Source organism: Falco rusticolus, chromosome Z (assembly GCF_015220075.1).
Source record: "Falco rusticolus isolate bFalRus1 chromosome Z, bFalRus1.pri, whole genome shotgun sequence".
NCBI classification, from domain to species: domain Eukaryota; kingdom Metazoa; phylum Chordata; class Aves; order Falconiformes; family Falconidae; genus Falco; species Falco rusticolus.
In genome coordinates, this window is record NC_051210.1 from 12,576,629 (window position 1) to 12,594,263 (window position 17,635).

A 17,635-nucleotide genomic window follows, 5' to 3' on the forward strand; every position below is an offset into this window, starting at 1 on the left:
TTAGCCCAAGGCCTCTTTCACTGGAATTCTCTCAAACTTCCAGTATTTGGGAGAGTATATGAGAGAAATGGAGAGATGCTATGAAGTTAGGGGATGGTGTATGTGCAAGGCTCTGGAGCTTCCTTACTGCTTTCCAGCATTTCACCAGACCCACACCTGTTGCCTCTTCAGCACTCCTAGCAAACTGAGGGCACTCAGTACTTCAAAGCCACTGATCTTCTACAAAACATATGACAATGTTTAGTGTTTAATTTTAATTACCAAGAATTCTGGAGCAAACGCTGATTTTTAATTGTGCTAATCCAGGCTCAGTTGAGGTCTGAGTCTCACTGAACCAGAACAGCACAGATGTATGTTACTTGAATAAATTTGCACCCAGAACAGAAGAGAAAAGACAAAGTGTGGGAAGAAAAAACATTGGCTCAGTTAAAACTAAATAATGATAACAATAAAGATAACAATAACAATGATGATGATGATGACGATGATGATGATAATAATAATAATAATGGCTAGTAACCAGATCAGACATTCATTCCAATTGTCTGGTTCATCGTACAACCAGCAGAAAGCACGCAGGACCAGCACTGAAGGGAGAGCACCAAGGAGCCCATGCTGGAGAATAAAGAGCACACGATGAGCCCATGGTGGAGCAGGGAGATCACCAAGGAGCCCATAGTGGAGCAGGGACAGCACGTGAGCAGCCCATGGTGGAGCAGGGAGATCACCGAGGAGGCCATGTGTCACGGTCCACTCAGTGGACTTGTGATGGTTCGTTAACTATGATCTTGAAGCGGAAAAATCAAGGTGACCACGCCAAGGGGTTATGCTTCAATCAAACAGCACAATTTTATTGTTTGCCCGTAAAGCAGCGTGCAATAGGTAGAAAGACAGAAAGTGAATAAAAGGTAAAGTAAAAAGAAAAGGAAAGAAGATTATAGCTACCACCACGGGTCCAAGGCGTCCCTATGGTCCCAGGTCCAGGCAGCGTCCCACCAGTCCTTCCGATCGTCGTGATCCTTGGTGGGGAAGATCTCCAAAGTTCAGTTGCTAAGAAGGCATCTTTTTATGCCAAGCCACACACCTCACTCCTCCTCTGGTCCATGGACTTCCACCAGTCTCCGCCTTCTCGAGCCAGGTTATCTTGCCCCAGAGGCAGGAAGCTTCAGACCAGGAGGCGTGTTCTTGTATTGTTTTCTGGTTCGTTGTTATGACCACTGTTGTGATCCATCTTCTGGACAGCTGTTATGCAGCCTTATTCAATCCCAGGTGGCAGGGAACGGCATAGTACTCCTCGTACCGTGCAGTTCTCCTTCCCAGGGTGTAGCTGTTCCTTTCAGTCCCAGGTAGCAGGGAGCGGCATAGTACTCCTCGTACCGTGCAGTTCTCCTTCCCAGGGTGTAGCTGTTCCTTTCAGTCCCAGGTAGCAGGGAGCGGCATAGTACTCCTCGTACCGTGCAGTTCTCCTTCCCAGGGTGTAGCTGTTCCTTTCAGTCCCAGGTAGCAGGAAGCGGCATAGTACTCCTCGTACCGTGCAGTTCTCCTTCCCAGGGTGTAGCTGTTCCTTTCGGTCCCAGGTAGCAGGGAGCGGCATAGTACTCCTCGTACCGTGCAGTTCTCCTTCCCAGGGTGTAGCTGTCCCTTTCGGTCCCAGGTAGCAGGGAGCGGCATAGTACTCCTCGTACCGTGCAGTTCTCCTTCCCAGGGTCTTTGTGTCTTGGTGTCCATGAGGACCACATTCCATCTCCAGGTCTCTGTTGGCAATGTTGAGACAATATTGTTCCATTTAGACCGACTCTTACACCATGGTGGAGCAGGGAGAGCACCGAGGAGATCATGCTGGAGCAGGGATAGCATGCGAGCAGCCCACGGTGGAGCAGGGAAAGCACCGAGGAGCCAATAGTGGAGCAGGGAGAGCACCAAGGAGCCCATGGTGGAGCACGGAGAGCACCGAGGAGCCCATAGTGGAGCAGGGAGAGCACCGAGTAGCTCATGCTGGAGCAGGGAGAGCACGCGAGCAGCCTATGGGGGAGCAGGGAGAGCACCAAGGAGTTCACGCTGGAGCAGGGAGGGTACATGAGGAGCCCATGTGGGAGTAGGGAGAGCACCAAGGAGCCCATGGTGGAGCAGGATTGGGAGCAGGGAGAGCACCAAGGAGCCCATGGTGGAGCAGGGAGAGCATGTGAGCAGCCCATGGTGGAGCAGGGAGAGCACCAAGGAGCCCGTGGTGGAGCAGGGAGAGCACGTGAGGAGTCCACGCTGCAGGACCTCTTTTGAAGCATGTACTTGTTTGTGTCAATGTGGAATAAGAAGACACGATCAACACCCTGTCTGTGGGGCTGCATTCCACAGAGCAGCAGAGCACTTTCCAAGCACGAAGCCCAAAAGGGCGTGAACAAGTGGCTACAGCGGCCCGGAGGAGGTGTGACCACTTGCCGTGCTCTACCTGTGCCGTGGCAACGTGCCCACACGCCACAGCCCTGGGATTTCTTGTGGCTGACCAGTGCGTTACTCTGCTTTTGGGAAGGGGGAGAAGGCCACCAAGCTGCTGCCACCAACCTCCAGGGGAGCACCCGAGACGGCGAGTGCCGGCCGCTGTTCTGCAGAAAAACCGCTAGAGGGCGGTCCCGGTCCCGGTAAGCAAGGACCCGGTCATTTAAAATGCTTTTTATTATACCTAACGCTATAGAATGAGAATAGGCTAGGTAATCTTACATCCCGCTCATCTGACCTTAAGTGAGAACCGGACAGATGACCTTCCATCCCGCCAGAGGCGGGGAGCCCCGTGCGGTGGGGCAGAGCGGGGTGCCACCCCGCGCTCAGGGCAAACGTAGTCTGCACAGTGGAGTTGTATATTTCAGGAATTAGGTTTTAACTACTGACTTCACAAAAGACAACAAAGTTCTGATAATGGTATCTTTGGCATTCCGTCATTTTGAAATGTCAGATGAGCCCTGGTGGGGATTTCTTGAGATTTTTTTTTGTCAAAAATAAGTGTCTTGCTAGAAAATGTATTCTAATTAAAAGTGAAGTAGTTTAAACATGTCTGTTTAAACTTCAGCTTGTGATCAAGACAATAACCATCTGGAAAGTTTGAATGCCAAAATATATAAATATTTTAAAGGATATCTGAAGCTTTCATGACAGTGATTATTGTTTTCGTTTATTGCTGGAACTTGCTTTCCTAAAATATTTGAAACCACATAATTAGCAAGTTTTACTCAGCAATATTTTAACAGTTGTTATTATTTTCTACAAATATTGTGTATTTATATTTTAGCTATAATGTTATTATCAAGACATTAATAAAAATTAATGGTTTTGCTAATATCTACGGTGATATTGCTCATAAAACTTCGAAATATCTTTATTTTTCTTCTGTTTGGTAGTAGAAGTTCTTATTGCCTTAACAAAGGAAATGGAAACAATGTAGCTTAATGGATCATCTGAGCACAGCCCACACAACAGAAAGGAATATGTAAACATAAAGTTATTTAATAAACTTCCTTTCAATCAGTAGAAATTGCCGTTTGTTTGTTTGTTTTTCAGATTAAGAAATCCTTCTAAGAGAAGCAGCCAAAGAACTATCTTGTGGTTCTAAGCCAGTTAAGTGGCAGTAGGTAGAATTCAGTTAATCTACACTAGACTGAGTCTGGCTGTGTTAATAAACTCATTTGTAGTGCGATGCGATGGTAAAATGTTAATGCAAATTATGTGACTGCATATAATTTATGGACAGAAAAAGAAGCATATGTAAAGCAAAGATTATTAGGTTTGAGATGATCATCTCACTTTGTTCAAATATGTTTCTGATTTCCTTTATATGCAGAGAGCTGTAGATAGACCTGAAGAACGTATTACTAAGTTGTCAATCCTTTCTTTTTACCAAGGTTCATATATTTATATTGCAAAATAGTCCTCACTGGTTTTCTTTGTAAAATTTCCAGTGCCTTAATCCAGAGGTGGTAATGTGCTTCTCAAATAGCCGGGATAGATTGTTAAATGAGATAATCACCAGCCATTCTGATCCATCCATCCATCCATCTTTAACTCAAGATTCCCAGACCAGCCTCCTGTACATGGCCACTTTCTAGGAATTCTGAACTTGGTGACAGACAAATAACTATAAAGGTAATGTATGATCTTTACAGTCCTTGAATCATGATATTAATGTTGTGAATATTTGACAGTTGTATTAAAGATAATAGGATCAGTCTAGTGATCTTTTGCCTGCTGTAGGGTCTAACAAGTTACAATCCTTAGCTTCCCTGCCAGCAAATTCCTCATTAAGCACAAGATATCCTAAAATAAATCACCAGTAAAACCTCTCTAAGATGTTAATCTCTGTAGAATTCTTTTAAGCAGGTTGTTCTAGCCAAAGAAGGAGCTTTTTTCCCCCCTTTTCATTCTACTATGTAGCCAAGCTGAAATACTCTAAAGACTTCCGTATATTGAAACCTGTGATTTGGGTGAAATGGTCATAGTGAAGCACAAGAATGCAACACAGATGAGGTTTACAATTTCAGTACAGACATGAAATTCCAACCTAAAATATTTGTATTAGTTTATACAAATATCTCTTTTATGTGTGAAGCCAAACAGGTTTTTTGATTGATCTAGAACTCCGTTCAAGAAAACTGGGCAAACACTGCATTTTTGTCAGGCAATTTTGATGCAATAAATGGTGAAGTCCAAGCATTTTGACTAAGATTCTTAATGTCAGCTTGGGCTGAGAGCCAGAATTCCAGAGAAAACACAGGCAAATATTCAGGAGAGCTGAATCACAGCTGAGGTTTTGTGTTGGCAGTGACTTCAGCAAACAGCAATAGTCATGGACACATCTATGTCTTTATCATACAGGCATGGCTGGGCAGAGGTCTGTTTCACCTGTGTTTGTAGTAGGACAGTTCTCAGGTAAAAGCTGTCCTACAGCTCCGAGGACTGAGGAATTGAAGTCGTAGTGTCTAATACAATTCAGGTTGGAAGGAACCTCAGGAGATCACCTAATGCAACCTCTAGTCTTACACAGATAACCTTTTCTTGCCTTGGAGTTTATATATAGTTTAGATATCTCCCCCCCCCGGCCCAGCTGTGTCTCTGTTTTTATTTCCACAGTATCAATTCATCTGCTGAGGGTCAGATGCTGGAGAAGTTTGACAAGACACTAAAATAAAATCCTCCCATTGCTTTCCCAGCTTTGAGCTGAGGAGCACAAACTTCAAAGGTCTGACAGTGGAGCTGCCCTAGGTAAAGTGTTGATTTTTCAGAGCAGTTCAGCGGAGGTGCAGAAGGTGTTTCCACCTTGCACCAAGTAGTGGCGTAGTGGAGAAGAGGGAAGGAGGAGGCGGAACAGCTGCAGCAGCTGGAGTCGCCAGCATCAGTTTGCCTAGCAACCTCCCTTCTTAGGTAAGGGCATCAAGTTCAGTAGCAACAGCACCAGCAGAAGCAGCTCTGACACCTGGTGAGCTGGGTGCCTGTTAGAGAACATGAGAGCTGTCAAAACACCAGCTTTAGGGCTCCGAAGCCTCCTCAGTTTATTGGTAGGTAAACTATATAGATCTGCTTACCAGAACTTATTCCAGTGGTCTGTGCATACTGAACAAAATGTATATGGCTTACTGCAGCGAGACAGCTATTTATACCAGGTGATTGTTGAATGTTACTTTAGTAATTTAGAAAATAAAAGTAATAGAAAACTATTTTGGAAAAATCCATTGTATAATTCTATCTTTTTCCATGAGTACTGTGATAAGTAATTGTATAATACAGTAGATGATTAACCTCTAATAATATAAGGAAAAGTGATAGCATATTATATTAATAGAAACTATTACCTTTCACTGGAAGTGGAATAAGACCAGGGTGCATTATCATGACACTCTGTTCCGTTCATATATATGCTAGAGTATATATTTTAATACATTATTTATATATATATTATAATGTGTAATATATATATGTATAATTTTATTCTGCTACTGATGCAATTCAATCTGTATGCTATTATGATGCTGTATCCTTCCTGTAATAGGCTTATGTGATCTTAATATCTGTAATTATATAGTTTAACATTTATATAATTAACTGTTGTATTGTGTTATTAACGGTATAACAAAAAAGACTTACTCAAAGAGTTTAGGTGTAAAAGATTAAAAGAAACTGAGCAGTTTTGAGTGTGTTGTGTGTGTTTGCACGCATGCCATTTCAAAAGCAAGCAAAAAACCTGCTTAAATAAAATGTCTCCCTGAATATGGTCCTAGAACCACTCACTCTTTGTAGAGAAAACCTTCTGCAACTGAAAGATTCTTAGGTTCCCTCATTGTTTCATAGAAAATTTCTGGATAAATCAAGATAATATACTGATTGAGTTTGCATACCCCTAGGAAGCTGTCAGTTTTTGCTCTAGAAGTAGAAAAGAGTGAAATATGCCAGGCTGTGTTTCTGCATTTCATTTGACTTCTTTAGAAGACATAAAAACTTTGGAGATGAAACTCATCCTTTCCCTGTTCCCATACTGTTGGTTTTTGGGGTTTTTTTTTGAGTCTATTCATATGCTTTTTTTCTGGCAGGGGATATTGGTGGAGGGGTGGCATGATTTAGATAACAAAGACTATGACTGTTGGCCCCTGGAAAAACCAGATGAGTATAATATGATGGACTGTGGAGGTGAGTGAGTCCTTAAGCTGTTCAAAAAAGTTAATCTCTTGCTTGGGGAACGGTTGAAAACCCAAAACTGCAGTACTCAGAATAATAACTAACTCATAATGAATGTTATGCATGGTGGAAAGCATCTGAATCAGTGACAACCTGTCTTCATAGAGAAATAAGTTAAAGAAAACAAACAAAAGATACTTCAGAGCAATTATTTGTCTAATATTCATTGGTTCCAAAAGAAAAAGTAGTAGCAAAAGCTGAATCCCTTCCCCCAGAAAGAAACCAAAACCATTTTATTTCTCATTAGAAAAACAAATGCAACTTAATCCAAACAAAGCAGGCAGGCAGTTCTGCATTGCAGCAAATTCTGTTGAGTCATTGCTGAAATTTTGTAGTGTCAGTTCAAAAGTGGACTGTTTAAACCCTCCAGCCATTAAGCAAAATCATTGATTCTACATGTCATGCTTTTCCACCTTGTCAAAACTGTGTTTCATGAGTACTTAAAAAAAATCTGAGATCTTTAACCATTTAGTCCACTCCGTTTCAGAAATCAATTTACATAATGAGATAACAAATAATAGAATAATTTTTATGTTGGAAATTGATTGTTTGAGATTGAAAAATAATTACAGAGGGACTGAAATATGGGAAATTAAATTTAAACAAAAGAAAATCATTCTGTACTGTAAGGGTGATCAAACAGTAGAACAGGTTACCCAGAAAGGCTGTGGTTCTTCCATCCTTGGAGATTTTTAAAACCCAACTAGACAAAATCTAGAGCAACCTGCTTTGGGTGACCCTGCCTTGAACAACACAAGGCTGGACCGAATGGTTTCCAGTGGTGCCTTCCAATTGCAACTAATCTGTGATTTTGTGACTTTGTAATTGATAAGTAGGTGGCATCAATCAACACTTTTGTTTATGTTGTAAAACATAAGATCCGAGGCAATATGTTTCGACAAGGTTTTTAGAAAAAGCAAGGACACCTGAGAAAATAATACTGATAAAACACTCCAGAACATATACTGCTGGGTCACACTCTGAGCTCAATTAAACATTTTCCAAGAGTTGTGTTGAAACAGTGAAATTCAAAGACAATCTAAATAATTGTCAGCTAAGATTTTTATCCCTGTATAAATTTACTGTTGCTTCAACTATTCATCAGAACAGATGACTTGTTTAAAGCTATTCTTACTAATAATAAAAGTGCAAACTAAGTACAAGGAAAACTAATATGAGTAGGTTGCTTAATTAACATATACCCTTTGCAACCAGTTTTACAATGAACTCCAACCTCTGTCCTGCCTTTCTCTGTAGTTTTTCCCTGTCATCTGGGCTTTCTTAAAAGCAAAGTAAGAAGCATATACTGTAGCCTCATTGCTGTGGATTTAACACAAGATCTTCAAAGCATTTAGATGTGGGATATCTATCATTGAAAGAAGAGGGGTTTTTATCTTTGTGAAACCTTTAAAGGCAAATAGAAAGTAATTTAACTGAAATGTATGCTGACCTTTGCCTTCATTCTTACACATTCTCTGAAGCTCAGCTCTCTTACCTTTTAATGCAAATCACACTAGCATTTTTATGTAAATTTTTGTGTTGTATGAGTTTTTCTCATAGTGTTAGCATTTATAAAGAGTGTTTAGTTTTCAAAAGAGCTGTGAAATCAAGAGGTTATTTTACAATTTACTTCTATAGATCTGAAACCGATTTATGTTTAGAGAAGAAATAGTACCTTCACTAACAGTGCAAGTGAAGAATACACTTGTAAAAACAACTCCAGAGTAAGAAAAAAGTTTAAAATTTAACAACAGCACAAAGTGAGGATTTTTTTGAAAGGCAGGTTTGCCCATTCTCTGCAGAAGGTATTTAACACTTTTTGACAAACTGAAAGTTACACACTTGTGTGATGTAAATAATTTGAAGGTATGCAAATTAAGCCTTCATTAAAACCTTCATCCAACAGTACAGAAAGAGGTAGGTGAATGGAGTGGAATGATTTTGATAGTGTTTAAGAATATGGATTAAAAACTTCTCCCATCTCCTATTTAATTTCATTCTCAGGCTCAAGGTAGGTAATATGGTGTCCCAGAGACAAGAGAGATGAATGGGATAAATCATCTTTCCCAGTAAGAGTGTTGAAATGGAAAATGACAGATGATTGGGGAGCTCTTCTTCCACTGTCCTCTGTTCTAGATGTGATACAGTTTTATAAAAAGAAAATGCTTTCTTAAATATATAATTATCAGTATATATAATTTATGTCTCATGAGGCTAAGGGTTTTGACTGAATTTCATGTGTGTTGTCTATGCTTCCATAATGAGGTGTGCCTCAGTGAAAGCAGCCAAGAATGAATAGAAATCTTTATTGACTGATCAAAGTGGCAAGCAAATCTGCCAGGGGAAGCAGCACTGCATTATGCTGGGAGCAAAGTTACTTCAGATAAAGTAACGAGATTTTTTTGTCTTTTTCTCCATTAGCTTGTTCTTTTCTAAGTGAGTGTCAGAAATGATCAATTAATGTGCATTTATGTATAACTGTAAAACCATTAAAATGAATAACTGTTTTGGGCTTATAAAAAGCAATGAAACAATAGATGAAAATCACTATAAAGTTTTACATTTGTATGCATTTGTAAAGTAGAAAAGTAGAGCAAATATGTTAGCTCATGATTGTGTTGTTTCTAGGCTTGGAGATGGCATGGGTGCAAAGACCTCCAGAAACAGCTGTGAGCGGGGAATTCTTCAATGTGACCTATGCAGTCTTTGCTTCAGACAGCTTTTATCAGTATGCAGTGCAAAATCAAATCCTTTCTCACAGGTATTACCTTCTATAAAAATGCCTTCATGGTCATGAGTATGTAAGGATTCTATGCGTACATTTTCAGTAACATAATTGGAACACACACTCTGGGGCTCCTTCCTAGTTTCTTGCATCTCTTGAGGTCTCCTGCAGCTCTTTTTGCCCTGATATTTTCCCTCTGCAATGACTTTGCCCTCAGAGCAGCCATCATGGCACACTTGCCCACATGGTCATCATCCTGTATCTGCATTACTGTCTCAGTGCAACTCTGAATATCACTTCTTGACTTCTCTACACATGGATTTTGCAACTGAAGTTTAAGCATCAGACCAACACTAACTGTGTCTTATACTCCTTTTAATCATAAGTGTATTTTAAGTGCACAACATGGATATGAAAAAGAGGCTGGCCCAACCCTGAATCTACTGAATTCAGTAATGAATTTTCTTTTGATTTCCATGGGATTTAAATCAGTCCAAAGTTTATACATCAACTCAGAGATTGAGTTGGTGACTGTAGACAGCAGAGGTTAAATACAGAATATTTATGTGTACAATTAAAAGGCTAATACATCCTGATTTTACACTTTTGTCTGTACATAGCAATTCTCCATCCATATACAGCAATGTCTGGGACAGAGGCAGCACTTGGTTTTCCCCACTTTTTGTGCTGTACTTGGTTAGTGTAAGAGCTGTTTGCAGAAAATCTCACATTTTCCTCTGCCAGTCTGAGTGTTCACATAGCAAAAGGTTGATACTGTATTTTGACCAGGTGTACAGATTACAGTTTTGCAAAATTTGTTTATCACATTTTCCCAAATTTATGACTTATATTATTTCCAAGGACTTCAACATAGAGCAGGTTTTTTCACTGCTTGGAGATGAATCTGGTTTTCTAGTCATTCCAGGGAGACCTACTCCCTTGAATCAGTAAAGAATTTGGAAAACTCTGTTCTTTGTGTACATATACATATCTTGCACATAAAGACAGATGACAAATATTTAAAAAGAGAGAAATCTAGGCTACAACTTTTCAAAGGGATTAAATTTGCACCTCATTTTAACTAGAAGACTCTTAAGTTTAGTGGTTGACCCAAATATGGCTGAGCCTGGCAAGTCAATATATGGGCATCAGCATAATTGGGTAAAACCATGATGAAGATATGAATAAAAAACAGAGAATACAGGATAAATTTTAAAAAGTAGCCATAAAGACAAATATGTGAATTAATACTTTATCTGTTTAGGTGCCTTAGGAACTGACAAATTTGCTTATCTCAGATTTCAAGTGTGTCTATGCCTTTGTAAATCTGGCCGTGTCAATCTATGTCAACCTGATCCCAAATGATATTTGTGTTTAGTTCTTGTAATACAGCCTTCAGTCCTAAATCTACTCATTACTGGCTAGTTCTTCTCTCATTAAATACAAACTCAAAAATAAATCCTGGTGTTCTGGCACTGTTTTATAGAGACCCATCAAAAGTGCATAACATGTAAACTTAAACCCTACAACTAAGTCTGGCTGTATCTACTGAGTAAAGCATGTTTGTGGAAAATGTTTTTATTTTAAAGCCAGATTTATTAGGATGATAAGCAGCTGAAAGTGTAACTGAGGAAACAGTGGGAGGAAGTGTTGCATCGCACATTTGCAGGTAACTACATTAATCTTTCAGGGATGAACTTTCAAACGGCCCACCTTGTTTTGCAAAACATTATGCATAAGGTCCACTTTCTGCTCTAAATTTTTCATTTGGGGATTTATATCTGATATTATTGTCAATAATTGCCTTTTTCCTTGGTGTTTTGGGTTGTGGAGCAAAGGCTGGAGCTGAATGATATGTATGAATCACATGTATAGATGAAGTTGCATAATTAAAAACACTGAGAATTAAAGTGGCCAGGGGCATGTGTTTCTGGTGGTGGAAGTAGAGTAATTGCATCTTCTGTGTCAGATATAGCAGTGTCAAGTAATCCCATCTGGTCATGAAGTCAGTCTGGGGAAAGAAATGAAGGCTGGTACTTGCTTGTGGCATAGAATTTGCCAGAAGTCCCTACCACATGGCAGTAGACAGTTGTCGGGTTGAAAACAGTCTTCATTGCTCTAGGAGTGCTTCAGCCAAAAGCGAAATAAAAGAGAAAGATGTGGTGTAACAGTGTTTATTCCACTGAATGTGTTTTTGCTACTGATTTTTGTGTGCAGGATGAAGAATAGGCTCTTGTGCTTGTTGCAGTTTTGGGGAATGAGGAATAACAATTTTCTCTCTTTGCTGCTCGTCTAGCAATGCTACTGCTGCAAAGGAATTCTGTGAGGAGCATGAATGCCCTGCCAGCTGGAAAGATGCAAATGGGGAGAACTGCTGTGTCTACCATGCCAACATTCACTCCTGTCCTCTGGCCTTCATGGTTAGTATAATGGTACAGCATCATGTGCTGGGTTAGACATAGTTGTAATAATGAGGTACAAGCTTATGACGTCTTTCTGTAATTACAATTAGACCAAGTCTACAGTTCACTAAAATCACTGCGGGAAAATTTGCCAGTTTTAGATTTTTTGCACAGGATGCTGACGCTTCAAAGAAATAGCTGAATTTTTGGACAAGGCAGTATTCAGAATCTCTCATTTTATATTTAGTGGGGCCAGTTTGATCTCTTTGAGACTACTTGACTCAGATCTCTGTTTCAGTCAATAGAGAAAGAAAGACAGATAATTTCATTCTAAAGCAAGCAGGGTGAGTTGTCAATTGGAATTGTTGTACTGTCCTTCAGCTTATAGAGGGACTCTGAATGATATACTTAAATTACTGAAGTTGAGTGGGATGAGTATCACTGTCTGTCACTTGTAGGATTGAAGATTGTATACACATGTCCTAGGGTGGAATGATTTTTCTGTATCAGATCAGAGCAAAAAAAGGAATCCAAATACTGATTGTGTAAGTAGTATCTATCATAATGAGTCTGCTTGGTTCATCAAAAAAGCCTGTCCCACTCTGAATGAACATTTAAGGTTCTGATGCTAACAATACAGTTTGGGACACTTTTTTTTTTTTTTCTCTGTGAGGTAAGCCTTAACAATAATTATAATAATAAAGCATAATAATCTTCATACCATTGCCCAGTTTTTCTAGTTGATCTCTCTTCTGTCAACCTGACACATTCTTCATGATCAAAGATGGTATAATAAAAAGCCTAGTCTACACGTCTTGTGGCTAGTTCATGTACACTTAATGCCTCCACAACACCCCTGGCTTAATTCTTGGCAGTCTCTTCTAAAGGAGCTGTTTTATTAATGATTTCCTGGGAGCCTTAGCTGATACCAGGACTTCGGTTTAAAAGAGGAATACATGCTGGAACCATCATGTCAAAACTTTTGTCTGGAACCATAGCAAATAACTTCAACATCCCACCACCACTGTGGTGGCCTCTCCATTATTTCTTACTTTCACAATTAGTTCTGCATGGCATTAAGGTGTGGAAAAGGTGAAAGCATGTAGCCAACATGCATCATCTGGCTTCCTTGTAATACTGTAAATATTTCAGTTCTTGTCATACAGCTGTCATACAGCAAAAGGCCATGAGTATCATTGTATAAGATCAAACATACTTCAAAGCAAGGTTTTTCCATTGTTCAAGAGGAGGTTTTGTTGTTTGTTTGGTTTTTTGGTTGTTTTTTTTTTCAGTGTCATGTGTTTTAAAACATTATATCTTGGTTAACATGAACCCCATTTCTTTTGAGTTCGTCTGTCTTACGGTGCATTGAAAGAAGTGCCTGAAGAAATCTCTGGACTTAGGAGACAGACTTAATTCTTTCAAAGAAAAAAAAAATTCAAGATCATCAGACAGCCAAAATAATCCTTTATGGTTGCAATTGCTTGGAAGTTTGCATCTTAACATCTTTACTAAGAAATGTTCTGCAAACAGGCACAAAAGAGATGTTTTCCTTCCTCATTTCTGTATCAAAAGTGAAACCGCAACAAAACCCCTTTAGAAAAATATAAAAAGTATGATATGATTCTGTTTCTGGTTCTAATACAGAAAATCCTGGAAAAGTGTATTAGCTTCTTAGAATTACTGCAGTTAAAATTTGGGACCACATTTTGGTTCATGTATTTTAAAAAATAACTATATTTTTGAGATTTTACTTCAATATAGGAAAAAATGCTTGTCTCTTATTTTATCTTTTAGTTTATGGCAGAACAATGTTGATTGTGCTTTGACATTTTAGTAAATTTGGTTACAGAATATAACTTTATTTCCTGTTAAAGAACACAAATCATTTTAAGAAAGTAAAAGTGGAGGAGCTAGGATTTTTGTTGTGTTGTGGTTTACTGATGTAACCAATGTATCTGATAAAGGGTAGAGGAGGAATATGTGGTCCGTGGATCCCAGATGATGGCCAGATATTTACTCACACCTTGTCTACAGCTGGCAAAATGACCCAAAGAAACTGGACTGCCAAGGTAAGTATATTTATATAAGACTTTATACATACATATACACGCACATACCTACGCACACATACACACACATATCCCCAGAGGATTTTACCTGGTTTGCTCTCTTCAGAGCTTACTTGCTATTAGTTTAGTGTGGTTCATGTAAGTCTTCCCCATTTCATTTATTTTTAAGTGTTCTGTGTGTACATGATGCATATTGCTGGATAATATGAATTCCTGACTGACAACATGTAAGTAACAGCTTTACACACTACTACTGCATAGGTAGGTAATAGAAGTAATGGGCATGGGAGAGAAGAGAACAGCCTAATCTGTCTGTTTGAGGCCTACGCTAACAATATATTGCACATACATTGTTATGTGCATGTGTCTGGAATGTGTCACAGGTTAATATGGCCATTAGCAGGCTTCTACCCAGCAGAAGTAACAAGGAAGCAAACATGGCAGCATGCATAGGCTGATCACCCTGCTTGGCGAAAAGAACACACACCAGAAGGGGAATCAGGCCTGCCTTTCCCACAGACATTCTCTCTCCTGTTTCTGTTTGTCTCCCCAGCCAAGGATACCTCCTTCCTGATTCTGAAAAAATGCACACATTCTTTTGCAAAACACCGCAATCAGGCAATTGTTTTTATAATAACCTACTATATGCAGGTGAAGTTTTGACACTTGCTGCTTTGTTCACTTGTTTGACAGGTTGTTTTAGTTCACGTGGGTGTGACTTCTCTCATCGCACACATCAGAGTTGGGAGAATGCAAGTTGCTCTGGAAGCAAAAACCACAGTCCTTCCTGCAATAGGTATGATATAAAATGAAGATGTGAGGGAATTGCTTATTGATGGCAAATCTCAATGCTTTTATCATTCATGCATGGTTACCAAGAGCAAAAGAGACTCCTACCACTCCCTCTTACCATTTAAAATACACAAAATTATTTCTAAAATTCTTCTTCACGTAACACTAAACATCTGAAAAAGTGTCTGAGCTTCTAACCTGTGTTTGAACCTAGAACAGTTGGAAGCCACTCATCAAACAGGTAAAGTCAACTACCATGATGAGTGGCTTCAGGTACTACAAAGCTTGTCTGCAGTTGATGGGGATGTGAAAATATTCTTCCATCTAGTATGTTTTGAGGATCTGGACACTCTTCATCTGAAGGGGAGCACACTAGCCTTAAGCACATAGGAAACATAGGAACCCAATTTGTTTCCCTTGTTCACATTAAAATTCGAGTCCTCTGAAAGGCTCTGAAATCGATCTTTCATTCACTTTGGTATAGCTGTATGCAGGGAAGCAGAAATAACCATAACAATTCTCTTAGCAATGTAAAACTTAAAAGTGGACTTTATTTAAGAAATTAACCACACAAGCTGAAGAAAAATATTGGGTAGAATAGGAATGTCATCACAGTACTCTTCTGGAAGTTTGAGAATATATTTCCTAATGTTATGGAAAAAACAAAGAACCAAAGCAACTCCAGTGTGGATGGAAGTATTTAGCTATTGAATTTGCTATTCATTTCAAGACAGCTGCAGCTGAGTTTTCCAGTAAACTTACAATTTATTAGAAAATAAATTTAAAATGCTGCTCTACCCCTGAGGCAGAAAGCGACTTAGTGATTATCCTGATGTTATGCTGGAAATAGATCGACTGAGGCAGAATTACAACTGAGCAGTGAATTATTACATAGTGACAGAATGATACCTTCGGCTCTTCTCAGAAGGCTGAAGTAGAGCACGATATTTGTTTAGTCATACAGGTAAAATTGAAACACCACTCAAGACAAGGGAGAAAGAGTTTTGTTCTCTAGGGCTTTTTTTTTTAATCACATCTGATAAGGGTCTATTTTCATAAGACCTTGGAGAAAAAGAAATACTTGAAGTATGGGTTGCAGGGTTTCATTCTGTAGTATCCAGTGTCTGCTGCTGCTGCTGAGGAAGGGTCATCATCTTCTGGGGATCTCGAGGGCTGGATCAAGTACAAAGAATATAAAAGACAATGACTGCCTTGAGGAACTTTAAGTCTCAGAAAAAACAGATGGACAATGAGAAACAGAGTAGTGATGAAGTGATTTATACACCAAACATGTCAAAGTCTCTGAGGTCATTAACAATTCAATCTGATCAAAGAGATCCTGTATCATTTTAAAATTTCAGGTTATTCTTTCAGCTGCTGGGGTGCTATCTCTGGATTCTTCAAAGTTTATTCTTTCTGGTACTCTGAGGTTTCCCAGCTCAAGGAACCTGTGTTTAAATCTGAATACAACCTTGTGGATGGATGACACTAACTTAAAGTGTTCTGATACGTGTTTTCTTTTCTAATCAGTCTGTGGAGATGGCTTTTGTGAGGAAGAAGAAGGCTGCTCTATCTGTCCAGCAGACTGCGGGGAATGCCCACTGTCTGCTGATGCTAGGATAGCAATTGCCTTACCAGTTTGTTTAGTCTGCACTGGCTTTATTTTGGCAGTCATGGTAAGTATTCTTTCTCTCATCTTCTGTTTCCTTTTTCTTACTTCCATGGTTTGGTTAGAGTGGAGCTCTCTCTTAGTAGAGGGATAGTTTTTCTCCTGCATCCAGAACCTGTGTACTATGGAAGAAAGCAGAAGGAAGAGAAAAACCTTTTTGGCTTCTTTATGAGGGGAAGCTCGTTGGGCTTGGAATTTTCATCCTGTAAGAGAGAAGACTGAAGAAGAATGTAACAGAGGGATGGATATATAATAGTAAAGTAAGAAGGGGTTTTTCACAAGATGGGAACAAGGGTGTGCCAATAAAATAAGAGTATTTTTCACTCAGAATAAAACTCTGTTATGAAATTCACTGCTTCAAAACACTATGGAAGCCAGAGGCATAAATGAATTAAAAAATAAATTAGGTAAATTCATAAAGGGATTAGTTCCACCAGAGGCCATTAAATCTCAAAGTCCAAATACAACTTATAATGGAAAACTTTCAACTCAGGATATTCTCAAAAGAAATAACGAAAGAGGATCTTTTTTTTTTTTTTCCTGCTTTTTGTTTTGTTTTGGGTTTTATTTGATTGGGGTTTTTTAATAGGCTCATTTTCTTAGTGTAACTGAACTGGTTTGGTTCAGTTCAAAGTGATTAATTTTGCATAACAGTTATCAATTATTATAACAGGCTCATGAAGAAAAAACAAAAAAGGAGTGAGGAGAGAGGAGTATATGAATATGGGAGAAGTAGTTTGGGATACCATTGTATGAAAATGTCTGTATAAAGAGCATGCAATAATGGCTTATTAGCCCACAGTGCTTTGGGGGAAAAGGATCTACATTCCTTATGTGTCTGCGTCTTGCAAAAAAATACATTTCTGAATCTCATAACAAGGATTTAGTGGGTGAATATGGCAGTTGTAGAGTCATTATATTGACTATGCACATAACATAATTTATTGGGGGTTTGGCTTATAGAGCCTGTAAATTTATACACTACTTCCTCGGGGGTTCCTTCTCTTTCCATCTTATATTGCAGTTGCAGTGAGCATCTGAGGTATGCAAGGGCAGTGAGAGGGAATGAGCAGAAGGCTGGTGGCCCACCAAACAGGTACTACAGGAGGGCTGCATCACAATTAGGGATTTTCTCTGCTCTGTGCCCCTCTGTGTGGCTTTGTGACTTAGGAATAGAAGCACTGTTGAAAACTATTTGAGCATTTATAATCCATAGGGCAGTTTTGACAATGTGTTTATAGTAACTGTCCTGTAAAAACCA

General features: G+C 39.2%; 1 protein-coding gene across 1 annotated transcript in view; it reads left to right on the plus strand.

The window, feature by feature from the left end:
- Positions 1-636: 636 nt before the first annotated feature.
- LOC119141432 (atrial natriuretic peptide receptor 1-like) overlaps positions 637-17,635 on the plus strand; it is a 39,793-nt gene continuing 22,794 nt past the window's right edge. The window contains exons 1-7 of the mRNA XM_037373778.1: positions 637-771; positions 6,570-6,666; positions 9,343-9,475; positions 11,736-11,859; positions 13,809-13,913; positions 14,607-14,709; positions 16,236-16,381. Coding sequence (XP_037229675.1) covers positions 637-771; positions 6,570-6,666; positions 9,343-9,475; positions 11,736-11,859; positions 13,809-13,913; positions 14,607-14,709; positions 16,236-16,381 — 843 coding nt within the window. The remainder of the gene's footprint in view (positions 772-6,569; positions 6,667-9,342; positions 9,476-11,735; positions 11,860-13,808; positions 13,914-14,606; positions 14,710-16,235; positions 16,382-17,635) is intronic.